Source organism: Lissotriton vulgaris, chromosome 8 (genome assembly GCF_964263255.1).
Source record: "Lissotriton vulgaris chromosome 8, aLisVul1.2, whole genome shotgun sequence".
Lineage (NCBI taxonomy): Eukaryota > Metazoa > Chordata > Amphibia > Caudata > Salamandridae > Lissotriton > Lissotriton vulgaris.
Genome location: NC_141696.1, coordinates 481,533,950 through 481,561,606, shown reverse-complemented (window position 1 = coordinate 481,561,606; position 27,657 = coordinate 481,533,950). Strand labels below are relative to the sequence as shown.

At 46.2% G+C, this 27,657-nt stretch overlaps 1 protein-coding gene across 1 annotated transcript in view; it reads right to left on the bottom strand.

Moving 5' to 3' along the window:
• LOC147697214 (E3 SUMO-protein ligase RanBP2-like) overlaps nucleotides 1–27,657 on the bottom strand; it is a 485,030-nt gene that overhangs the window by 53,291 nt on the left and 404,082 nt on the right. Inside the window, exon 26 of the mRNA XM_086934287.1 lies at nucleotides 12,605–12,750. Within this exon, the coding sequence (XP_086790413.1) occupies nucleotides 12,605–12,750 (146 nt within the window). The remainder of the gene's footprint in view (nucleotides 1–12,604; nucleotides 12,751–27,657) is intronic.

Here is a 27,657-nt window from a genome sequence, read left to right as displayed (position 1 = left end):
ATGAAGAAGATTACCTGCGGCATTGGAACTTCTCTGCCAACGCTTCAGAACTTCAGCGCGGATCACTGTCTGCAACGTTCTGTGTGTCTCGGTGATGCGCACACCAATACGTCTGTTACCACGTAGTACGCGATGATGTTATACTACGTGATGACATCATCGCGTTAGCGGCCATTTTGTTTGCTTTCTGTTTCTTGGCAACCACAGTATTATCGCTCTTTACAGTTTTCGGGCGTATTTGTCAAGAATTAGTAAGAAATACGTTATTTAATTAACGATTATTTTCGCATAATTTGTGATGTGTTTTACATAATTTAATAATAGTTATTGTGTATGAAAGATTAGTTTAAGCAATTTTGCACCATGAGTACTGTATGTGGTACTCCACCACCTCCTTTCTATTCAGGACCTAGTCAACCATGTATGAAATGGGAGAAATGGTACAGGTTATTTGACCATTATTTATTAGCTATTGATGGTGGGAGTTTTTCTCCTTCAAGAAAATTTGCTATTCTTTTAAATATATAAAACAAACAGTAAATCCTGAGCTAAGAGTTCTTCAATATCAAAAGACAAATATCTGGCTGGCAGCGGTTAATAAATTCTTTATTGGTGAAGATTGGATTCAATTGTAAATGAAAATAAATGAAGATCAATGAAGATACTTTGAAGCCTTGGACTTGATATTTGTAACTTTACATTTGTGGCCTGTTTTCAAGTCACATTGTTTGATTCTGGCTGGGTGACCAGAATCTTATCCTTTGAGCTTATCGGATATTGCATTGGACTACTAGAATTTCTTCCCAGCGCAATTTACCCTCATTCACCTGTCCTTTCGGTTGTATTGTATTCTTTTAAATAATTTAGGTGGTCATGCTGAAGATGTTGTTGTTCATTTACCATTATCTCCCACTCCTTCTGGTATGGACCAAGGAGATTATGATTGTTTCTCTGAAGCAGTTGACAGGTTGAAAAGAGGTTTACTGAACAACCTCATATTGTCATGGAATGATATAATTTTTATACAAGACACCAATTAGTTAATGAACCTGTCGACACTTATGTTGAATGTCTCAGGGTTCTGGATGCAGAGTGTGAGTTTGGAGATCAAATTGATAAATATATTCGTGATCAGTTAATTATTCGTTGTTCTAATAAAAAAGTGCAGGAACAATTACTTAGACAACGCAATCCATCTTTGGAGGAAACTATTCGCATTGCTAAGAGCGTTGAACTGCAAATGCTACTTACCAGTATGCATCTGTTCTTGGCATGTAGGGCTGCTGACATTCATATCTGTGCATAGATCGCCGCCTAGTGTTGGGTCCGGATGATTGCACATTGTTGTCCTGGAAGAGTCTTCGAAGTATCACGAGATAGGTGGCTCCTCCCCTGGACTACAGTGCGCATGGGCATCGCCTCCATCCCCAGATTGTTTTAGCCATTGGCAGAGTTGGAGTGAAGTATGTGAGTGATGCCCATGCTAAGAGCATGAAAATATATGTAAAGGAATACTGCAGCTGCTACAGGCGCCGGGGAGGAGGGCGGGCGATATGAATGTCAGCAGCCCTACATGCCAAGAACAGATGCATACTGGTAAGTAGCATTTGCAGTTCGAGGCATGTGGGCTGCTGAATTCATATCTGTGCATAGAATACATAGCAGTCCCCCCATTAGCGGCGGCCGCCCGTGCCAGCTGCAGCAGTTTGAAAAAGTGTTTTGAGAACAGCCTGACCAACAGCTGCCTGCTGTTTAGAGTGCACGTCTACACAGTAATGTTTAGTGAAAGTATGTGTGGTAGACCATGTAGCTGCTCTACAAATATCTTCTAAGGGAACGTTACCTAGGAAAGCCATAGAGGCCCCCATCTTTCTGGTGGAGTGGGCTCTTGGTGGAATTGTGAGAGTGCGTTTAGCTTTAGCGTAACAGATCTGAATGCATTTCACGATCCACCTAGCGATCCCAGCTTTGGAGATAGCGTTTCCTTTGTGGTGTGAGGCAAATGCAACAAAGAGTTGCTTGGTCTTACGAAAATCTTTAGTCCTGTCAACGTAGTACATCAAGGCTCTTTTAACATCAAGGGTGTGGAGCATTCGCTCCGCCAGTGACTCTGGGTTTTGAAAAAACACTGGCAACTCAATTGTCTGGTTTATGTGGAATTGAGATACAACCTTGGGTAAGAATTTAGGGTTAGTGCGGAGCACCACCCTGTTAGCGTGTACTTGGAAGAAAGGTTCTTGGATGGTGAGCGCCTGCAACTCGCTAACCCTCCGTAGCGATGTAATTGCTACTAAGAAAGCAATCTTCCAAGTTAGAAACTGAAGCTCACAAGAGTGCAGTGGCTCAAAGGGAGGACCCATCAGCCTTGTAAGAACCACACTGAGGTTCCATTCCGGAGCTGGTGGTGTCCGTGGTGGAATGACTCTTTTGAGTCCTTCCAGAAAAGCCTTGATAGCAGGGACCTTAAAAAGCGATAGGTGTTGCCTATTCCGAAGGTATGCTGCCATCGCAGACAAATGAATGCGGATGGAAGAGTACGCCAAATTGCATTGGTAAAGGTGGAACAGGTAGCAAATAATGTTTTGAATGGAAGCGTCCAGTGGGTCAATATCGTGGTTTACACAGTACATGACAAACCGCTTCCATTTGGCCGCGTAACAAGCTCGAGTAGTGGGCTTCCTTGCCTCCCGAATGATGTCCATGCAATCGGGGGGAAGATTGAGGTAGCCAAACTCTAGGACTTCAGGAGCCAGATCGCCAGGTTGAGCCGTTGCGGATCTGGGTGCTGAATGTCGCCATGGCTCTGCGTCAGAAGGCTGGGGGTGAGATGAAGCCTTTGATGCGGTACCACGGAGAGTTCCAGAAACGTGGTGTACCATGGTTGGCGAGCCCACGTAGGAGCAACCAGGATGAGAGTCATCGAGTGCTGCCTGAGTTTGCGTGCCACCAGCGGTATCAGAGGTGCTGGGGGAAAAGCGTACGCAAATCTGCCTGACCAGTTCATCCACATCGCATTGCCCTGCGATTGCGGGTGTGGGAACCTGGTGGCGAAGCTTTGGCATTTTGCGTTCTCCTTTGTGGCGAACAGGTCTATCTCTGGATGACCCCACCTTTGGAAGTACGGTTGGAGTACTGATGGATGTATCTCCCACTCGTGCATTTGGTGGCTGTGCCTGCTGAGCAGGTCCGCCATCTGGTTGTCTTTGCCCGGGAGATGCTCCGCCATGAGGAAGATGTTCCTCTGAATGGCCCACTTCCACATGCTCTGAGCCAGATGAGACAGCTGCGGAGAGTGTGTTCCTCCCTGCTTCTGAATGTAGTACATGGCCGTCATGTTGTCCGTCCGGATCAACACGACCTTGTTGCACAGATGTACTTTGAATGCCTTTAAGGCCATGAAGATTGCCATCAGTTCCAGAACGTTGATGTGCATCTTCCTCTGCTGTAGTGTCCATAGTCCCTGCACCGTGTAATGGAGTACATGCGCTCCCCATCCCTGGAGAGAAGCGTCCGTTGTCAGGATAATCTGTGGCACAGGCTCCTGGAACGGTCGGCCCTTGCAAAGGTTTTGTGGATTCCACCAATGCAGAGAGTTGAACGCCCGACCGCTCACCAACACTAGGTCTGTCAGTTGCCCATGAGCCTGAGTCCACTGACGTGCCAGGCACTCCTGAAGCGGACGCATATGTAATCTCGCGTGCGGGACGATGGAGATGCAGGAGGCCATCATGCCTATCAACTGCATGAACACCTTCGCTGGAAGCGAGTGCTGAGGTCTGAATCGTTGGATCAGCGTTTGGATACTGGCGATTCTCACTGAGTTTGGCTGCGCAGTGGCTGCCAGTGTGTTTATTGTCGCGCCCAGATACTGCCGTACATGGGCGGGTTGGAGATGGGATTTTGGATAGTTCATCGAGAATCCCAGATCGTGCAGGAGATGAATGGTGCGGGACACGTGGTCGGCGCACTGCTGTTCTGTTTTTGCCTGAATGAGCCAGTCGTCCAGATAAGGATAGACGTGGGCGTTCTGGCGTCGTAGATGCGCCGCCACAGTCGCCAGGCACTTTGTAAAGACTCTTGGCGCTGTGGTGACCCCGAATGGCAGAACCCTGAACTGGTAGTGCTGGTCTAGGATTGTGAATCTGAGATACTTCCTGTGGGAAGGATGCAGGGGGATATGAAAGTATGCATCTTTTAGATCCAACGTAGCCAGGAAGTCCCCCTGTTGAAGCAGAGGGAGTACCTGCTGTAACGTGAGCATATGGAAGTGCTCCGAGAGAGTATACCTGTTGAGGGGCCTGAGGTCCAGGATGGGCCTGAGGGATCCTTCCTTTTTGGGGATTAGAAAATACAGGGAGTAAACCCCTGTTCCTCTTTCTTGCAGTGGAACGAGCTCTATTGCCCCTTTTTGCAGCATGACTGTGACCTCCTGCTGCAACAAGTGCAAATGCTCGCCGGACATAGGACGGCTTCTTGGAGGTATGTTTGGTGGAGGGGAAGTAAGTTCCAGACAGTAACCGTACTGGATAAGAGATCTGACCCACCTGTCCGTGGTGATGGATTTCCACACGGGCAGGAACTGCTGGAGTCTCCCCCCGACCGGTGTTGTGTGGTCGGGGGGCAGTGACAAGACGTCACTGGTTGTTGGCGGTGGTGGACCTAGAGCTATTGTTTCCACGTCCCCTGCCCTTGACGTTGTTGCCTCTGTAGCCACCTCTACCCTTGTTGGTGTATGAGGTCTGGGTATTGCCCTTATAGTACTGTGTGGATTGCGATGCCTGACCCCTTGAGGTGCCTCTGGTATTGGAGCGGCGAAAGGAACCACCCCGAAACTGCTGAGATTGGAGGGCCCCCATAGACTTGGCAGTGTCTGTGTCTTTTTTTCATCTTTTCAAGTGTCGCATCCACCTCGGGGCCAAACAGGTGGTCAGGATTAACTGTTTGGTTCAGTATGGTTGTTTGTATATCTGGTTTAAAGCCTGATATCGGAAGCCATGCATGTCTTCTTAGCAACACACTGGTGTTGATTGCCCTGGAGGCAGTATCAGCCACATCTAGCGCACATTTGATGGAAGCGTTAGTGATTAGCTTGCCCTCCTGAATTAACATCTCCCCAGCCTCCTTGTACTGGTCAGGTAAGTGCTGCAACAGTGTCTCTAGGGTGTCATAGTGAGCCCTATCGTAGCGTGCAAGTAGGGCCTGCGTGTTTGAAATGCGCCAAATGTTAGCTGCCTGCGCAGCAATCCTTTTCCCTGAGGCCTCAAATATTTTCGACTCTTTGTCTGGGGGAGGAGCGTCACCAGTGGTCTGTGAATTCGCCCTCTTCCGAGCGTTGGATACAACCAAAGAGTCCAGTGGCAAGTGTCCCTTGATGTATGTTGGATCCGAGGGCGCTGCCTTATACTTTTTGTCAATTCGAGGATTGATGACACGCGCCCGAGTGGGCTCCTTGAAGACCTCCGGCGCGTGCTTTAGCACTCCTTTGAGCATTGGCAATGTCTTGACTGACTTCTCGGCCACCGAGAAAGTGTCAAACAAAAAATCCACATCCACAGGATCTGAGTGGAGCTCGACATCATGGTTAGCTGCGGCCCTCTCAATCAAGGCGTTGAAGGCTGCAGAGTCCTCCGTCGGTGAGGTCTTTGCCGCAAAGAGCTGCGGTTCCTGACCCGATTGTGGGTCGTCCGGGTCGGCTCCGGCCGACCAAGGTTCATGTTCCTCCTCCGGATCCGAGTACGCCGGATAGTTGTACTCGACCTCCTCTTCCCCCTCCCCCGCGTTGGAACGCGTTGGAGAACGCTCTACGTGTTTGGGAGACGAAGGCTCCATAGGGGCCGAAGCGCCCGTCGAGTCCTTCTTGTTTTTAAGAGGAATCCGAAAATGTTCCAACACCGGCTCCGTGGTGATTTTCCGTTTGAGGAGGGACAATTTTCCAGTATTGGCGTCGATGATGACCTCTCGGCGCTCTTCCTCCGTGAGTGGCTGGAGTCGAAGCTTCGACACCACCAATGACGCTTTGGACGTCGACATCGCCTTCGAGGGCACGTCTGCCCCCTGCTTCGGAGCGAAGGCTTTCGGCGTCGACTTTGGCGGCAGGGTAAAGCGGATAGGCGTTTGCACCTTTGCCGGCTTCCATGCGGTCTTCGGCTTCACGCCCTCCGGTTCGGGAACCACAGCATCCTTCCGAATCCGTTGCAGGGACTCCGCGACCTTTTTCGTCAAGGTTGGAGAGGGCTTGACCCTCTCGAACGATTTCCCCGAGTTGGGAGCTGGGTCCGCTGGAGGCAGCGTCTTCGGAGCCGACACCGTGCCATCCTTGGCCCCGACGGTCGGAGCCGGCGCAGCCGGAGCTTTGGAATCGCCTTGACGCTTCTTCGGAGCCATTTTCGGGTCATCGACCTCGACCATCTTCGGCGCCGACGCAGCCGCGTCGGCCGCCTTTGCCTTCGGCGTCGACCCCGAGGCCTCGGGGTCGGCCATCTTGGCGTGGCTCTTCAAGTCGGCCATTTTGAATTTCTTAGATGTTGACGCCTCTAGAGCCTTCTGTCCCACCAGTGGAGCTTTCACTTTCGGTTTCGAAACCGATGGTGTGGATCCCGATGGCTTCACTTTCGTTTTCTTCAACGGGAGTGGCACATCAGAAATGTCCGTGGCCGGGCCGAGAGGCGGGGCTGCTGGACTATTAGCAAGGTCTTGGGTAAGGCCCGAAGGCGATCCCTCGACCTGGGCCGTATGTTGGGGGTTGACCCCTGAGTCAGTTTGAGGGTGCTCTTCCTCCGAGCTATCCCCCACGGTGGCAATGGCCCCATCGTCGTCCCCTACCTCGTCGCCGGCTTCATCAAACTCAACATCTCCCGCGTCGTAGTCATCTCCCTCCGACGCAAGGCTAGAGTCCGAAACCTGAAAGACATTGTCGTCTCCTTCAAATTCTTCAAAGATGTTGTCCGGCGGGGGCGCCGGGGGTGCCGACAACTGGGCCTGGAGTCGAGAGGCCCGACGATGCTTCAGGGTCTTCTTGCACCGGAACTTTGAACAGGCCATACACCTGGCCTCGTCATGGTCCGGAGATAAACACTTGTTGCACACAGGGTGCACGTCGAGGTGTGAATACTTGGAGGTGCACACCGGGCACCTCTTGAACAGAGTCCGTTCCATGTTCAGTAATTTGGAGCGTCGAGTAGGCCCGTCCACGCCGACAGCACGCGGAGGGGCAGGAAGCGTTCGGAGCTGAGAAGGAAGACAACCCGAACGAAAACAATACCGACGCCCAGCCTAAAGACCTTTTGGTCTCAAGTAGAAACTTAAACAACTATCGGTCCCGACAGAGGGAACCGAAACACATCCGAACCCAATGGCGGAAAAAAACTATCTGGGGATGGAGGCGATGCCCATGCGCACTGTAGTCCAGGGGAGGAGCCACCTATCTCGTGATACTTCGAAGACTCTTCCAGGACAACAATGTGCAATCATCCGGACCCAACACTAGGCGGCGATCTATGCACAGATATGAATTCAGCAGCCCACATGCCTCGAACGTTTTATTACCTCTTTTAATACCATTAATGTATATAAAATCACTACTGGTATAGCTGCTATTAATGTCAAAGACTCTACTTCTAGAGCTCAAGTATTACCTAAAAACAAGGCCTTCATTAAAAGACCCCCTTTACAGAGGAATTACAAACCTCTAAATAATTAAAGGAAGGTATTTTGTAATCGTTGTGGGTCAAAATCCCATTCCTTTCAATTTAGACAATGTCCAGCAAGAGGTAAGGAATGCTTTAAATGCAAAAGATTGGCCATTTTGGTAATTATTGTCTATCCAATAGAAGAGTAGCTATTCTTTCAGATATGGAGATACAAGAAGAAACTTCTATAGAACAACCTTTTGAAAATGAAATTCTTGCTATCACTGAGAGTCATAAATTAGGTCAAGTTGTAGTTGATGATGAGGATATTGATTCAGAGCCATACATTCCTCCAATGTGCACCATTTCAGTTGAAGGAAAGAATATTGAAGTCATGGCTGATTCTGGCTCTCCTTATACAATAATTTCTAATGCTTTCTTCTATAAAGCCTGGGATAACAAATCATTAAAACCTAATGATATTCGTGTGTTTGGTTTTGGAGGCAAGATAATGGACATGTTGGGTTATTTTGTGTCTGACATTTCTTTTAAACACAAGACTATTTGTGGTAAAGTTTATGTAGCTATTGACGGATTACAGGTACTAGGCTGGAAACATCAACAGAAATTTGACATTACATTACGTCCAAATGCCAAAACTCAAGTGTGTTTTGTTGAAGATGTTCATGTTAATAGTGTTGAATGTAAGGACACTGACAATTTGACATCAGATCTGCTTAAAAAACACAAAAATTTATTTAAAAACGAACTTGGAAAAGTTAAAGGTTTTTCACATAAAATTGTGTTACAAAAGAATGCCGTTCCCTCCAAACATAAATTAAGGAATGTTCCTTTATCAGTTAGAAGTGAACTATCTGATATGATAAAAAAAACTATGTTCTGAAGGTGTTATTGAACCTGTCAATGCATCTGAATGGGTTTCTCCCATTGTTTTAGTTAAAAAAAAATGGCGAGCTCAGAATGTGCACGGATTTGAGATCTGTAAATAAACAAATCGTTATGGAATGTCATCCTTTGCCTAAAATACAAGATTTGTTGGCTGAATTAGAGGGGGCAAAAGTTTTTAGTACTATAGATTTAAAATAGATCTAAAATCTGCGTACCATCAGGTGGAATTAACTAAAGATTCTAGAGATGTTACTACCTTTATCACACCTGATGGTACGTTTAGATACATTAGGATGCCTTTTGGTCTCTCTTCAGCAGCTTCAGTTTTTCAGAAGCTAATGAATTTCTTATTCAAAGACAGTGAAAAAGGTATTGCTTTTCAAGATGACATTTTAGTCTTTTCTGATTCTGTTGAAAAACATAAGGAAAGCTTGGATGAAGTTTTGTCCATCTTAGATGGTAAGGGAATGACCATTCGTTTTGACAAGTGCAAATTTTTTGCTTCAGAAGTGGAGTATTTAGGACATACTATTGGTTCTAAAGGTATTTTTCCTAAGAAAGATCTGCTTTCTTCCATTAAAAATATGAAGGAACCCAAAGACAAAGATCAACTAAAATCGTTCTTAGGTTTATGCGAATACTATTCAAGATTTGTTAAAAACTTTTCTGATATTGTTTTACCTTTAAGGTTATTACTTAACAAAGGATGTAAATTTATATGTTTAAGTGAACATTCTTCTGCTGTGACTGCTATTAAGACAGCTAGTATTGATTGTAAACCTCTTTCTCCATTTTCTGCCACTGCTTTGAGTGTAGTTACGGTTGATGCTAGTTCCACTGGACTTGGTGCTGTGGTAGGTCAAATCAGGGGTGACAAGGAAGTAACTATTGCTTTTGCGTCCAGACCTTTGTCTAGTGCTGAGGCTAACTATTCCACTATTGAAAGGGAGGCGGTAGGTTGTTCATGACTGTTGAATATTTTAAAACATATCCTTGGGGAAAGTCTTTTAAAATAAAGACTGATCACAAACCTTTGATTTCGTTGCTGTCTAATAATGGCGTAGGTAAAGCTTCTTCAAGATGAATACGTATTCTTGCAAAACTTTATGAATATAATTTTGAAATAATTTATATTCCTGGTTCACAAAACACTAGAGCAGATTGTTCAGATTGTTGCCTGATCTCAAATTTGAAAATAATTCTGAATGTTTTGATGAGTGTGTAGTAGCATCTGTAGATGATGTGGTTCTTTCTTTATCTGATCTTATTTCAAAAGATGAATGGTTTAAAGCTATGGAGTTAGATGAAGATCTGTCTTTGGTAAAAAAAAATATATCATAGATGGTTGGCCACTTGAGAGAACTCTTTCTAAAGAACTTACTGTATTTGGGAAGGTGAAAGATGAATTGACTTATAATGACAACCTAATTTTAGAAGGTGATTTTTTTGTTCCGCCAAATTCTATCAGACAAAAAATCATTTCTATTGCTCATCTGGGTCATTTAGGTCAGTCTAGCACAATCAAAAAAGTTAGAGAAATATTTTGGTGGCCTTACATGGATGAGAACATTGCTTACTTTGCTAAAAATCTTTCCTTATGTGCTAATTCAGACAAGATATTAAAGCCTTTGCATTCTGATTCAGTAAGAGTTGAAATTCCTGATAAGCCTCGGAGAAAGTTAGCTATTGATATTTTGGGTCTTTATGAGGGTATTCAAACTTATAAGTTATACATTGTAGTTGTCATCGATTATTTCTCCAAGTGGGTTGAATACAAATGGTTGTCTCAGATTGATTCTTGTTCTATTATTGAATTTCTTAAGGAGGTTTTTAAAAGAGAAGGTTTTCCTTTGACTATTGTGTCAGATAATGGAACTCAATTTACTTCTCATTTGTTTGAAGTTTTTCTTAAAAAACTTAATATCAAACATATTAAAACAGCATTGTATTCTCCTAATATGAATGGTCTTGTGGAAAGGTTTAACAGGATTTTGGTAGAAGGTATACAATTGGCTTTAAAATCTCATATTGATGTTAAAATCCATGTTGCTGATTTAGTTTGGTCTTATTTATGTACTCCACGAGCTGTACAGATTAGCGAAAGAGAATGCTTGTTATTTTAATAATGATGTTCCTTCAATAAAACCAAAGGTATGTATTGGTGATAGAGTCAAAATTAAATTACCAACGTTTGTAAAGAAAGGTCAATCAAAGTTTTCCGACGTTTTTGTCATATGTAAAATTGGCAAAACTTCAGTTCTTCTGGATAATGGATCTTGGCGGAACATTTCTAGAATTGCTAAAGTTGATCCTTTTATTTTTAAAGGACACAATTCTAAGGATCCAGTTTTTGCCAATGATATTGTAATTCCAAACGAGGAGTCAAAATCTATCAATAATGGTCATGAACTAGTTGATTGTAATGTTTCTTCTCATGCACAAATGAATTCTCATGATCTTTATGTGTCTAAAAGACAAAAACGTATTCCAAAAAAATTTGATGATTTTATTATTTATCGTTAATTAAAATGTATGTATTTTCTCCTTTCATTATTTATTAAGGGAGGGGATGTGTAGTATGGTGTTATCTATGTCCTCATTATAGAATGTTTTATATATGAGAATTCTGGATAGAATTTTCCTTGTAATTCCTTTTAGAATGGTTCATTTCTAGTATTCTTTACATGACTTGTGTATCTTTAAATGTGCTTGTTTTGGTTCATGTTAACTGGATCACATTGTTGGCAGTTGCACTGCTGATCTCTTACCGAGTGGAGGCTCCAATAAATACTCCTTCACTTACTCTGGATTTATTGGATTATTTACCATCATTTCATCTCACTACAGAATCCATCTGAAGATTTTTTACAATGTTTAAGGATGTGTAGCGTGTTGAAGCAGGAGGAACTGACTGCATTCACCTGAGCTTTGTTTGGTGTCAGACTACACTTCTCCTAATCAGGCAGTTTGGGGCAACCTCACAGTTCTTCGAAATATCCCTGACAGCGATGGGGGGCTTGTGCAGTCTTCTTGAAATCCATTCACTTCTTCTCTGTAGGTACAGGGCAACTACTAGTGCAGGTATCCAGAGCTTCCATTTCTTTCAGGTGAAACAGCACAAAGGGGCAGCAGACTTCCCATTCTTAGTCCAAATATGAAGAAGAAAAGACAACCATGAAATGGTTTACTCCTGGTATGTATTTGTATCAGTTGTGAGAAAGCATATTCAGTGCCTGGTTGACAGGAGTCCGTGTTTTCTCTCTGGTACTGGATACTTGGACTAAAATAAAGTGACTGAGTGGTCACCTCTCCCACCCACCAGGTACACCATTTTTAGAGGGGGGAATTAGAGTTTAATAGCGAATAAGCATTTTCCCATTGGTGAACAGATATAAAGGACTGCATTTTGATTATATTCATACTGCTACCACATGCAGTTTACCTCATAGCCTTGGCTGAATGAGCAGCAGCCACCTTCACAAAAAGGGGTACACTTTGGGTAGCCCCAGCATCACAGCCCAGCACAGCTGTTGGCAAAAATACACAGCAAAAGATAGAAGCTTCAATGGGCTTACAAGTTTGTGGAGCTCACCACAGGGAAAACACAGTGTTGTCCTGAAACATACATCACAGCAGACCCACCTAATAAAAGAATCCAGCTGATGTACATGATAACAGACTACATAGCTTAAGTCAATTTTCAGGTTTTGCAAGCGGTGCTCTTAACAGTTTGAAAATCAATTTTTTTTAAGAACGATTTAGAAAAGCTAGAAATATGCAGTTTTCCCATGCACAACAGCTGTGACTCAAATGAGTTTCCGATGTAGGAAGTGAGAAATTGAAAATGTGTATTTCAAATGTTTAGAATACTTTAACACAGTTCGCTTTTGGCTAAAATGGACTAATGGAGAAAAGTATGAGAAGGTCATGACTGGAAAGCTTTAAAACCCAAGCCGCCTGCGTCTTCAGTGTATACTCTTGGTCATTCGGTCATTAGGCTTGAAATAAAACCGAATACAAAATGACTATTAGGTCAAGTGTGCAAGTTGAACCAAGCTTGGTGTTACCTCAACTAAGGACACGATTGGCTCAAAATGTACATCCTCGTTTTGTGCAGCATCCTCTCCATCATCGTCTTCATTATCACCATCTTTACTGGCTGCTTGTGAAGAAAAAAGAACTGCTCCAGAGTTCTGCCATGAGAAGTTCTTATCTGAAAATGTGAAGAAACACTTATTTAAAAAGCAGATAGTAACCTGGCTATAGAGCACAAACCATGCTTTTATTTCTCTACCTTAAGTCTTCTTGTCTAGATTCAAATATATGAAACTTGTGCGATATGCTACAAGAATATGGACCTTGACTGAATTCAATATCTTATGGGAGCAAGGATATAGTGATGATCCTTCCTGACCACTCATCACTTTCATCTGATGGAGTCTCAGACTTTGTCAAGTTTGAGCCACATCTCCTGTGCTGCATAGAGGGGGCGAAGACACAGTTCCTCACCACACAGCCTTGCTGATTTTCACGATGGTGCCGTCTTCCACGTCAGGGCTGCTGTGCCCATAGATTATTCACCAAATGCCCAAAGCAATGAAGACGCGCACAGCAGGCGATGTTAACCATATGGTTATATTTCTTAAAGCGGCAAACAGCATTCTCATTGCAGTGTTAGAAATGTAATCTTGCCTGACGCGTTTCGAGGTTACAAACCTCTTATTCACAGGGTGCTGGAAATGCGTGTCGGAGACTCTAATAGGTTAATTAGTCCTTTTGTTCACACCCTCAGTGGGCCGCGTTTGTTGCATGCATATTGGGACATGTAGTCCTAGGTATTAGAGCATCGTATTACCCTTAGTGGGATTAACCTATTAGAGCCTCCGACACTTATTTCCAGCAGCCTATGAATAAGAGGTTTGTAACCTCGAAACGCGTCACGCAAGATTACATTTTTAACACTGCAATGAGAATGCTGTTTGCCGCTTTAAGAAATATAACCGTATGGTTAACATCGCCTGCTGTGTGCGTCTTCATTGCTTTGGGCTTTTGGTGAATAATCTATGGACACGGCAGCCATGCCGTGGAAGACGGCACCATCGTGAAAATCAGCGAGGCTGTGTGGTGAAGAACTGTGTCTTCGCCCCCTCTATGCAGCACAGGAGATGTGGCTCAAACTTGACAGCAGCTCACTTCAGAGGCCCACGAGGGTGAACAATTGCTTTAATGAGGGAATGTGGCGGAACCCACTAAGGGTAATACGATGCTCTAATACCTAGGACTATATGTCTCAATATGCACGCAACAAACGCGGCCCACTGAGGGTGTGAACAAAAGGACTAATTAACCAATTAGAGCCTCCGACACGCATTTCCAGCATCCTATGAATAAGAGGTTTTTAACCTCGAAACGAGTCAGGCAAGATTACATTTTTAACACTGCAATGAGAATGCGGTTTGCCGCTTTAAGAAATATAACCGTATGGTTAACATCGCCTGCTGTGTGCGTCTTCATTGCTTTGGGAATTTTGTGAATAATATATATATAAATATATATATATATATAATTTTTTAAGCATCTCAGAAAAATGCTGCATATACACATTTTCTATATATTCGAAGGAAGGCTGAAACAAATGCAACTTGATTGTCCTAAATGGTAAAACAAAGCAAGTTAATGCATTAGCTTAACCAAATGGATTTCATCTTTTGCAGAGGTGGAGATAAAAAAAAAAAGATGATAATTGTGAATTCACAAGGTCGCTGGCATTTGGCATCCAGCATACAACTGTACATTTTTAAATAACTAGAGTTTATCAATAAACAAAACCAAAACATTTACAAAACTTTCACAGGATTATGTTGTAAACTGTGAAAGTTGCATCTTCCTAAGTCTAACTGGTGAGGTCATTGTGAATTCCAGAAAAGTTTTAAACTAGGGCCCTGTGGGAGCATAACTCGACAGATATGGCATCATGCTTTTGCTTGTGAATTGGAACCAGTCTCCAACCATGTACAAAGAATTGTTAGAAGGCATCTTGCAAATAGGTTAATGCACAATGAAGTCAATTTCTGCTACCAAAGACCACATGTAGTTAAGGGAATGTTTGCGTACTTGTTTGAATACAACCTAGAGGGCACATTTCACTGGACTTACTGGACTGAAACATTGGTCAAAGTGTGTAAGCAGCAATCCCTAAACTAGTGGCACTCTACTGTCTCACGCCCCAATCCAAAGGTCAGCGGACATTAGGCATTCATGATACCAAGGGTGGAAAGAGAAAGTAAATCAATAACCTGCTCTCAGTCAGGTTTACACACATGATCAACAAACTGAGGTGGATAAATATGCAAGTAGAAATCCTCAGTCATTCCCCACTCGCAACTACAGCTTCAGCCTGTACTCTGCAGAGCCTGCTTCGTAAAAGTGTGAGTTTGTCTTCAAAATGTACTTTTTTTTCTTCTTTCCTATCCACAGTTTTCACCTAATTCTATATTTCTCAGGACATCCAAGTCTTTGTCAGTCCACAACATTTACTCAGTATGGTTGAAAAAATAAACCACAAGTATTAGTCTTCTCCTTTATGGCTTTCCAATCAAAAGATAGTTAAGTCACTTTCAAGAATGCTGCTTAAGGGGGACGTGGCCAAGCATCGAAGCAAGATGCCCGCTTAAGACCTCAGCTCCGTCAAGACGGTCTCTACGGCGCATATCATGTCAGTGATCCTGCTTCTCAGACTCCCCAAAAGGTAGCCGAAGGTGAGCGGTGCCCAGCCGTGCACTCCTGAGCTCTGTGGCACGTCTAGAACTGGAGATACGCGTCCCATCTTTTTGGGCCTGGTTGAACGTCTGACGCCTGGGGCTGACATACCTCTGCCAGCCGTAAAAGTGTGGAGCGAAGACGGCCGCTCGGACCGGAAGTCGCCGGTCAGCGGGAAACTCGAGAGCTTGCTACCTCCGCAGCGCTTAGATGCAGATGCCCTTGGTCGAGGGGCAGATAAAGTGCAGTCCTCCAGGCCCGGCACCGAAGTGTTTGGATTAGCATGTATCCGATAGCATCTGAATCGGATTCAGCCTGGGGGCTGCCCCGTTCGCCTGATAAGTGCTCAGCCTCATCAATCTACCCTACCTGGATGGTGAAAATAACTGCCGCGTTCCTCCAGAAGCCCAGTGACATTAGCCGGCAAGGTACTTTCAGGGACAGAGGTGTGCGCGATGTCTTCATCAAGGAACCTCAAGGGTGAAGAAAATCCAGCATCGACGGAGGTGGATGGGCTCCTTTCTACGGGTGCCTTTGGACCCGCGTCAGCTGGATACACTACAGTCGAGGCCCCTGTAGCAGCCTGAAAGGGCCAAGCGCAGCCTTGGCAAAGGGGACTTCGCTGTGCCCTAGGACCCAACCGTGCTGTCTCGGGTGGGGACAGGTGCTGGTGATGAGGAATATCATTGCATTGCCGCAATGAGCTGAAAAGCGCTAACAGGCACCCTTGCCGTTTTGCCTGCAGCCATCTACTGCACAAGCTATGCTGTTGCAGGTACTCTGCATGACACTCGCCCTTGGCAGTGCTGAGACTGCGGCAGAGGTGGTGTAAACTACCTGGGGAAGAGTGCGAAGCAGTTAGTTGAGGAATTTGTCACAAACACCTAGGGGGCAGCCAGTTCATTCTTCCATTTGCATTTGTCCCTTGCACCTGTGAGGGCTTGGCCGCTATAAACAGAGTGCACACCTTCTGCCCCCTGCCACCTCCCACCCACAGAGTGACTGTCAGCCCAGGTGTGAACAACAAGTCATGATACTTTAGTGCGCGATGGCAGGGGGAAATGAATCAGAGAAGGGCCCAGCGCGTGTTCCCAGAGGCACTAAGCAGGTTCAATCAAATAAGCTTGATCATTACACCCTTCCTGGAGGCTCACCTGCGGACATGCATCATACACCTAAGGCAACTGAAGACCTTGAGGGCGCCACCCCAGACTGAACCCTTCAGGATGTATGGCGGCCATCAATGTAGTCAAATCTTCCCTAGAGCATAAAATGGATACTATCCCCATTGACGTGAATCTAATACGGGCTGATTTCACAAAAATGAACGAGAAAGTCAAAACTCTGGATATTAAGACAGCCAGTCTAACAGACTATGTATCCCTACTCCAAAGAGGTGCAAGATCTTAAATCCTTCAGCGAGATGGCTGAGCACAAGCTGGATGATTGCGAAGGCCGTACGCGATGCAACAACGTCAGCATCCTGGGTGTTCCGGAAAAAGCGGAGGGGCCAGCACCAGATCTGTTTGTGGAAGACCTTATCCTCAACTACCTTAAACCTAATGGGCTGGGGAAATTCTTCACTATTGAGCGGGCACCTAGAATCCGCGGCGGGCGGCCCAAACCAGGGGCACCCCTGCGCCCGTTAATAGCACGTGCCTTCAACTTCCGGGACAGAGATGTAATTCTGCAGCATGCTTGGGCCGTAGCACCCCTACGCTATGAAAATGCTGATATTACATTTTTTCTGGACTTTACGCAACTGGTACAAAGACACGTCAAACCTTCATGACCATTAAGAAGCTCAGGGAGAGGGGACTTAAATACGCAATGATGTTTCCGGCTCATATCCGCGTGGAGGCGGAGGGACAAGCATAGTTCTTTTGACAATCCTGAGGTGTCTTCAGACTGGCTCGATAGCAGAGTGGACAACAGGTCCGGAGAGAGAGATGGTGACTGATTTAGACTTACAGGCTCGGGGATGAGATTCACTGGGTGCCATTATCCTTCATACAAACTTACCCAGGTAAAGGGGTCCTAGTGGACCCATAGTTGAACTCAATCTCACTATTATCGGCCTGGGGTGCTTAAAAGACACTCCAGTTAGAGACACAAGATTCAGAAATGTGTTGGGGGGACAGGAAGATGGAGCAATGGCACCCCTACATTTTTCTACTTTTAGTTATTTCACTGGGGCGACAGGCACTCTGCAAGTTCGGACTGGGCACTTCTACGCCTAGAGGGCAGGGTAGCAGGGTGGCGGGTGTTGGGAAATGGTTTGGGCAGGGAAGCAGGGAAAGGGGTTGTTGGGAAGGGGATTTATGTTTTTTTTTATCGTTGTTACATCGGCAAGCACTGTAATTAGCATGACTGAGCCTATTGAAATCTCCATTAGATTCAATGCATACGCAGTGGGATAAGAGAGCCAGAATTCGGAGCTGGAACATTAACGGACTTGGGGACAAGGTTAAACGCAGTATAGTCCTTCAATATATCAGGAAACAAGGCCCGGGCATCGTTCTGCTTCAGGAGACACATTTGATAGGAAGCTCATGTAAAGCTATGTGCAGGTTGGGATATAAGCTGGTGGCACATGCTGGGTTCACAACAAGTTCAGGAGGAGTGGGTATAATGCTGAAAAACACTTTCCCCCTTAGCGTGGATTCTACTTGGAAGGATGACAGGGGCTGTTATGTAGGTATCACTGGGTCCTGGGAGGGACGAAATATCACACTAGTGTCAGTCTATGTCCCACCTGGCCTCCAAACTACTACATACCAGGACCTGCGGACCACGCTCCTTTCACTACCTGAAGGGATGTTGTTACTGGGAGGTGATTTTGATTCTGTGGGATCGGGTAAACTAGATCGCCACTCACGCGAGAGTTGGGGCCTTCTCATAGATGGCTGCCAGACTTTCTTGAGGCCATTGGATTGGTGGGCAGCAGGCGCACCTACAACCCATAGAGTATACAACACACTTTCCACTGAGGGGGCCCACGGCAGCCTATCCAGATTAGATTAGATTTTGATTCCTAGCCCCCAAATCTCACATATTCATGAAATCAGGCACCTAAGCTAGGGGCATATCCGACCACTCTTCGTTATGGGTACATATACTCATTGATCAGGTTAGGGTGGTGCAGATTAACCCTTGGTATCTTTGCAACCCCGAAATTCGTAGGGAACTCACTAAGACGATGGACACTTATTTCAATGAAAACTTGGGTACGGTAGATTCCTCCCAGATACTCTGGGAAGCTTTCAAAACAGTGATTAGGGGGGAAGCTCTGTCCCTAATATCTGGACAGAAGAAGGAACAAAAGGAAGTGTTTAATATAGAGGAAGATATCTACCAATTAGAGAGAGAGATGAATCAACGACCACACCTGACTCGCTCCACCTGTTGCGTCTTAAACAGGAAGAATACAGGGCACTAGTGACAGAAAAAGCTAAAATGCTGGGTAGAGAGACACTTGGTAGGATTTATGACCTAGGGAATAAAGCCGGAAAATTGATAGCTTGGCTTGATAGATGCAAGTGGGTGAAGAGATTGGTTCCAGTTCTGCATGACATTCATAATGTTTGCATAACTGACCCCCAAGAAATTTTGACCTGGTGTACACCGCAGTGGCACCCTACACCAAGGAAGAATCTGCTGAGTTGTTGGAGGACATTACACTCCCCACTCTTTCCCTAGCGGACCAGCGACTATTAGATAGCCCCCTGAAGGCAGATGAGATAGCACAGGCGATCAGATCACTAAACTCGGGGAAAGCCCTTGGCCCAAACGGCATCCCAATTGAATTATATAAACTCAACCCTGATAAATTGTCTCCTTATCTTAAGGACATGTTCGAGGAAAGCAGAGAAGTAGGTGAGTTGCCAATGAACCAACGTATAGCCAACATAGTAACCATACATAAGGAAGGCAAACCCAAAACGGATTGCACTTCATACAGGTCGATCTCCCTCCTTAATGCTGAGCCTAAAATCCTTGCCAAAGTCCTAGCTAACTGTCTAAATAAAATAATTTCAGAACTGGTACACCCAGACCAATCCGGTTTTATACCACACCGGAACACAGCGTTAAATCTGCGCCGAGTCCACGGGGGCCTAGGTAGGGCGGGCATGATCCTAGAACCGGCTGTCCTGGACTCCCTGGATACCACCATGGCGTTTGATACTATTGAATGGCCCTATTTTATAGCGGTCCTCCGAAAGCAGGGATTCGGCCAGAAATTTATTCGATGGGCTCGACTCCTATACTCGAAGCCAATGGCACAAGTCGTGGTAAATAATAAAAAGTCTGACACTTATCTTGAGCCGGGGCACCTGCCAAGGATGCCCTCTCCCCCCCTCCTATTTGCTTTAGCATTGGAACCCTTGGCAGCATGAATCAGCAGTGATCCAGTTATTCGAGGTATGCTGTGGTCACCTGAATTGGAAGACCACATTTCACTCTATGCGGCATGACATTTTACTCTATTTAACAGATCCCAAAAAGTCCTTAATCGGAGTCTTGGACATACTGGCAGTGTTCGGTCGATATTCTGGGTTTAGGATTAATTGGACTAAATCCCACTTATATGTCCTTCAGGGAGGTCTACCCGCCCTGCTCCACAATTGTCCAATTCAGGTCAGTACCACGGGATTCAAATATTTGGGAATATTTCTGTCCTTAGACATCTATTTGAGAATCTCCTTCCTCCGATGCTTCGCTTAAAGCAGGACATAGACAGCTGGAAGTCTCTTCCCCTCTCTCTTCTGGGCAAAGCAGCTCTTTTAAAATGGTATCCCTTCCCAGTTTTCACTATGCCCTGAAAATTCGCTCGATTCTGTCCCCCTGAAATATTTTAAACAAAAATTGAACACCTCCAGAGAGACCTGTTGTGGAACGGATCGCCACGAATAGCCTTGGGTAAACTTACATTAAAATCGTACGATGGTGGCATCAGTCTACCAGACATAAAGAAATATTATTGGGCAGCAACTATCAATCATGGTACATAGTGTGACCTTGACAACCCAGGCTACCGGATGGATAAGTGGCTTCTCCCAGGAGGAAATTACAATGGATCTCTTTATTCAAAACCTAACTGGCCCAGATTAACAGGCCCCACTGGACACTCAGTCAGTGTATGGCACTCTGCAAACAGATCCCTCGGATGGGAACGTAAACTTACGCTAGCTACCCCCCTGTGGGACTCTGCACAAATGGGTAATCTGTGGACCACGAAGGGGTTTGATAAGTGGGACTTGCTTGGCATCTCACAAATTATAGATATATGGGAGAAGGGAGGGATGAAACCCTTTGCCACCCTCCAGAGCCAACACGAGCTAGCTGACACGGAGTTCTTTCGTTACAGACAGGTTAGCCATGCACTACATTCCCTCATCCCAAGGGGCACGTCCCTTCCCGAACCATCCCTGTTAGAGGACAGAATACTGGATAGCCATATCCCGGATAAGACCATCTCATTAATTTATAATAAATTAATTCACAACATGGAAGATCCTCTTGCACTAATGTGACAGAAATTGGGGTCGGATGGCATAGAAATGGATGATGAGGAGGGGTAAGAGGCGATCTCTTCTCCTCGGGTGGTGGCCATTCCAGCTCGATTAAGGCTAGTTCAGCTTAAAATCCAGCATAGGATATATATGACCGGTCCCCGGCTAGTACAGATGGGGAGAGTTGAAACAGGGGACTGTCGCAGAAGATGCGGCCAAGTCCGCACCTTTATGCACATTATATGGGAATGCACACTCATTCAAATGTATTGGAGGGAGATACAGGCAGTGATGAGGGCTGTCCTTACTGTTACCATTCACCCTGAAGCACGCAGATGCTTACTAAACATATGGGAACCGACCGACCTTAACATCCATCAAACACAATGGGCCACTTTGGGTTTCATGCTTGCCAAAAGAAATATTGCTCAGGCCTGGGGAGCAGCAACTTCCCTCACCCTGGAGGCATGGTAGACTAGTATGAACTGGTGTATGTTTAGAGAAAAGACTGTGTATACTGCCCGTGGCTGTCCTAAAAAGTGGTCCCGCATATGGTCACCGTGGAACTCATACCGTGGAGACATTTGCGTTCCCCCCCAGAGTACTGGACATGAAGATTTGATTCCTCCTTGAAATGTGTAGTAGTATTGCCTCAAATTGCCATGCATATATTGATACTAAGCTAATTGAAAAAATGCTTATATGCCAATGTTTATTAATAAAAAAGTTATATATAAAAAAAAAGAATGCTGCTTAAGTTCATTAATGGGCGCTTAAGTCTGCGACATTTTCAGATCGGTAGTATTTCCATTCCACCTTGAGCTCAAAAAGCGGGGTTTCGAACATTCTTTCACCACGGTCTGCAACAATGTTTCTTTGTAAATACCAAATAACATTTTCCTCAAATCTGACACACCTGGTTGGTTAAGGAATCTCTAAGCACAAAAGGGATATCATGGAGGGCAAAACGCACTACAACCGCATTTCTAAAACTGTGGATCGTGAACTGTTTTTTGGTGGGTTGGGAAAGTCAGAGTAATAGATAAAGATGACTTTAAATTATGTGTTGATCTTGTACCATTTGCCACTGCTTCAACACGAAAGTCAAATGTCAGGCTACGTCTTCTGACAAATTGTTCTTTAATCTTTTAACATGGGATTAGTGTTTACTTTTCTTTCTCTAACACCAAAGTAGTAAAGGAGTGTGAAACGAAAGGCTGTAGGATTTTTATTTTTCAACACACAACACAATGTACATACCTGTAAATTATCTGTATGCATTCATTATTTAGGAAAGAAATTTTAATAGGATAAAAACAAATCAAGACACCTGGTGATGCACAAATGATAAATATTCAAATAATCCAGATTTCCACAAATTATTGTTTGGGTGCTATATATTTTTGTCAGTAAAACTGTATGTATATGCAAAGTTAGGGGCCATTTCAATGGAAAATGGGTTGTCCAAAAGTGACAACATACTACCACACAATGCTTTAGTTACCTTTAAAATCCACCACTTGTGCATTAAAGGTAGGTGGGGCATGGAAGTTTGTAGTTCTAAAAAGTGGGTTGTGGTTCTAAAAAGCCTGGGAACGACTCCACTACAAATTGAGGAGGATCAGTGTCTTGTTCACCCCCACCACCGTACTCCTCTTCAGGATCTTACTCTTAAGATTTGTAACAGTATTTTAAGATTGCGATGGCGAATACTACAGAGGTACTTGTAGAAAATACTGGAGTCCGAAGGATGTACTGCCCAAGCAACACCCAGAGTGATTGTCAGAGGTTAGATTTAACACAAACCTTTTTCTCACCACCTTTTGCTTGTGCAACCACAGAGTGATTTGTAACTTTTAAATGTATGCACAGTAGTCCATGAAGCAGTGCTGCATCGTTTAACTAAAAGGGTTGTTTCTGATGACGGCCAAGACAATGAATATTGCTGAATATGCTCTAATGTATAATTTCCTAAACATGCTCTGGAATTTCATGAAAACTAGCTTGGCAATATAAAACCAATTTAAAAGTGAATTCATTTGTAAAATGCCCAATGCAATATTTTCTTCATAGCACAGTATAAATAACAGCAATGGTTCTAGGTCTTTCATTTCTTTTCGAATTGAGCCATACTGGTCTTTGAACAAACCCCATCAACGCAACCGAATCTTAAATGAAGTTTGAGGCAAAGAGAAACACACCAAGAGAGCCCATAGAGTCAAACAAAACAAAAAAAACTCATGCATGAATTGATATTAGTGCTAAGGAAAACTGTATTTGGATGCTATGCATGGTGGGTTAGAAAATAAAAAACACACTGATCTGTCTGGAGAAGTGGTAACAAAAAACAATATTGTGTAAGAAGGTTTCAAAGATGTGTTGAGAAGTACAAAGGAAGGTTTAATTTACCACCGTATTTAAATCCCCTGCTGGAAGCATAAGAGCTTGAAAACATTGTAAATGCTCGGTCACCTTTTCAGTAAGTGACAAAAAATAAAAAGCTCTCATTCTGTGTTCTCATGTGGTGGAATTATGCCTTTTACAGAGCTAGATCAAACGCCAGAGACCTATTGTCACTGGCTCAGCTTTCCAGGAGACAAGACCTGGCCGCGCGCATCTGCCAGGTTCGGAGCGGGTGGCGCCCACAACCACGCGCTCCGATTCCGGAAGGCTGGTCACAGACACACCCACACAGAGACACGCGCACACACACACACAGTCACACACGCGGAGACATACCAGTACGCACACACACACTAGCGCACATACACGCGAGCGCACACATACAGAGACACACACCACCACCCACCCCCCGCACACACACAAGAGCGCGCGCACACACACACACGAGCGCACACACACACACACACCAGCGCACAGAGACCCCCCCCCCCTCCCCTGCCCCCCACTACAACTAAGCCTCACTCACCTCATCGGCGCAACTCCGGACTTCAGCCGCCACCGCGGGGCTCTCCCTCGGGCACGGGAGCCCCGCGTCACCACTGCTCCTATGGCCGGGCACTCCGTGAGCGCGGGCTTCCAGAAGAAAAAGGAAGTCCCGCCCCACAGCAGGTTTCGGCAGTCCACATGCATGTCTATTCCTGCTTCCGCTCATTCCGCTCTCTCGCCTTGGGGTCGCATATCTGGTATGGGTTTTACCTTGTTTTACAATAGCGATTGTTTTTTTATTTTTATTTATGTAATGTGATTTTGTATAGCGCAAACTTTACCCGAAGGTGTAGTTCTCTTGTCTTTAATATCTTGTTGCGTTTGTTATTTTAGTTTTCAAAGGATGCCTTTCTTCACTCGTCTTTTTGTTGTTTTTGAGGTGGCTGGCAGGCCTTGCATCTAATCAACGTGAGGCTTGTCTTTTGATGTACAGTTCTTGTGAGTGCGCCTGGAGCACAAACCTGGGCATGAAGAAATGAAGCACTGTACACGGTAGTGTGATGGGAATTCATTCAAGACCGTGTACATAGCTGAAGGGTGGGTGGGAAGGGGGCAGTCCTCTTCAGAGCTCGCCCTGGGGCCACGAGGAGCCTTGGGGTTCCTTGAAGAGCTGTGCTTTAAGCTCCTTTACTGTGTAGAACAAGTAGTTTGATTTGTGATGCGTGTTGATTTATTTTCATCCAGTTGGACACCTCTTTGCCCACTTCTTGTTGCTCTGCTTTTTTGCCCTACTGCTACTTATAATGTACTTCCAGGTCCGGTAGTTGCTTGCCGGGCCATACTGTCAGCGAGGAAGTGAAAGAGGGCACTTGCAGAAGACAAGCCACCCGAGGGAGGCGAGTGCAGAAGACCAAGCTGAAGGTCCTCGCAGAACGGGGAGGAAAGGCGGGTCATGAAGGACTCTGCGCTAGATAGTCTCTACCAGATACGTCCTTACCGAATTAAGTAACTTGTACATCTGATAGAGACTACTAGCCGCAGATTCCTTAACGTAGAATAGATACCATAGCCATACCCAGAGGGGAGGAGGGTCTGCGAGAGAACCTCACCAGCTTGGAAGAACACAGGGCCCCAACAGGGGATGTGTCATATGGACAGGGAGGATGGCCCAGCCCCCACCAAGCTGAGATAAGCAAGAACAAGGAGAAGGGAAGGCCAGGATACCACAAGCCCACCAGGGGCAGGGTCATCCGCCAGAAACCCCGGACGGACCGACGGCAAAAAGAGAGTACAAAGGAAGAAGGAACCACCTGCAAAGTCCATGAAGCAGAGGTGGAAAAGGAGGCAGAGCCCGCCGCAGGAGAACACGCATACAGCGAAGGGGACAGCGGAACTGGCACAAGCCCCGAGGCAGACAAGGCAGGAACGGCTCAACAGCCGAGAAGCGCAGACGTGAGAAGGAAGACCCAGTTGCGCAAAGCCCCAGCAGAGCACAGGACAGGAGCACACAAGTACTCACCGAGGCCCATGGAGGTGGACCAGAACGAGGATACATGCGCAGCAGGCAACAGGTACATACTAAGAAGTAGTGTGCCCAGAACAAGCCGAGCGCAATACAAGACAGAGGGAAGAGAACTTCAGAACAAGCCCCAGTAGGGGCTGTCCCAGTGGCACAACCTGACCGACGAAAAGAAGTGGGACCGGCCAGAAGATAAGAAGAGAAATATGGAGTACAAGCCTAACACCATCAACCAGAACACAGGATAACACCAGGAATATCCCAGTATCCCCTAGAACACAAGGCAGAGGACCAGTCCGAAGCACCGGATAACCAGGTGGAAACACCACGACACAATGCCGTAGGTGGCACAACAAACCGGTCCGGTGCTCCAAAGACTGAAGAGGGCCACGAAGCAGACATCCTGCAGGGCAAGGGCAAATTGCACTACAGGGAAGCGCTGTAGATGAAGGATAGAAACACCATCAGATACTGAGAAGGACAAGACCTGAAGCAGCGCAAGCTGCATGGAGGCGGAAGAAAGAAGGGGACCGCACCAAGGGGTATACAGTGAAGCCGGAGAAGCGAGGAACCGAAGGGTATCCACACCCACCCAGCTTAGTACAGAGCCATACAATAGCCAACAAGTACCCCACCTAGGGTATGACATGTCCCAACAAAACATGGGAACACCTCTTAGGGGAAAACCCCAGAGCAGAGAACAAGAACATAAAGGGCCTGTGGGTAGAACCACAGAAGGCTTACCAATCAGCCAAAAAATACACGGATGGTCCAACTTGAGGACCTATATGGCTCCACTAACTGTCAGAAAACACACCCCCCACAAACATCAAAGGGCTGTACCAGCAGCCAACAAGACAGAGATGCCAATTTAAGGACACTGCAGGGACTCCAAGCCACACGGAACACACACAGACGGGCCAACCGAAACACTAGGCCCAAAAGAAGGTGGATAAACGCCTCCCATAAGTCACCTGAAGACCGACAAGCCAAAGCCTTCGGAGAGGGAAAGGGACGGAGCCTTGCAAAGAGTCGCTAAATGGCAGAGTCCGCATGGGTGTTAAATAGAAGAATCCCATCAAAAGGCAGGTCAACAAGAAACTCCTGAACATTTTCTGGAAAGATACAATCTCGCAACCAAGCATGGCGGCGGAGAGCCACAGAACTCGCCATAGTGCGGCAGAGAGAATCAGAAACATCCACGGCTGAATGGAGAATAAATGGAGCTAACTCCAGCCCATCTAGCACATGGTGCCGCAGATCAGTGCAGACACCTCCATGGGAGGAGCATGCCGCATGGCAGAGGTAGCCCTGGCCAACATACACAGTGTTGAGCGCGCACAAAGCAGCACTGGTGGTGGAGAAGAAGTTACGCCCCAATGAGCCCAACCATTGGCCCTCACATGACAGAGGGAGCAACACCGAAGGCAAGGAAGGGAAAACAGACAGCAAGACAGGGCCCTGGGCAGAAGGGTGGGAAGAAAGGCAGACTAAATCATTCGGAGCAGGACGATGGCGAAGCGGTTGAAGCACCAGATCTCACATAGCAGGACGCCCCCAGAAGAGAGTTGAGAGAAGCAGCTCCCCTCCACCAGAGCCCTGGTGGAGAACCTTCAACAAATGGTCCGTAGGTATTGGAATGACCGGGCGCCCATGTGCAAAATACCAGCAGCTGTAGAAATGGCCCGGACAAAAGCCACGCCCGCCTCCGTAGGGGGTCACTGGGGATAGAGCAACTCTTCTGTGGGAGAAGGCTGCAAAGTTTTCCGCCCGTCCCAGAGTCCAGCTGGAAGAGGGAACGGCTAGCCCCTGTAAGATGGAAGACCTATGGGCGAGTGAGGAGCCTGAGAGGTCTCCGGAAAAGGCGGAGAACCCTGTGGGGCAACCAGCAAGGTGCGGAAGATAGGGTCCGGGGACTGCGGCCGCAGAGATAGCGTAGAGCCCGTCCTGGAAGACGCTGGGGAAAAAGCAACAACGAAGCGTCCAGTCTCTGGTGAAGAGGAGACAAGGAGATGACAAACTTCCGGAGAGGAAGCGACCTCCGGAGAAGAGTCAACGAATAGACGCCGGGACAGCGGCGTGGAGTCCGCCAGGGATACATGTGTGTCCTTGATCGGCGCCTGAGCGGCGCCCAGAGGTGCCGTGTCGACCTCCGCCACCACCTGCTGCACAGGAAAGGGGCGGGCCGGAGATGAAGCTGCTAATGAACGGCGCCGAAAAGGCGCCTGCTCGACCTCCGGAGGCAGCTACCTGCGTAGAGGGCCGAGAGGGATTCGGGGAGGCGCCGGAAAGGCCTTGGCTCGGTCCCTGGTAAGACAGCCGCCTGCCCAGAGGACCGAGAGGTACTCGAGGACGAACCGTGAGTCCCGGCGACCTCCTGAGACATCACAAGGAACCCCGCGGGGCTTTGCAGCGAGGCAGGGGGTTGAAGACCTCCAAG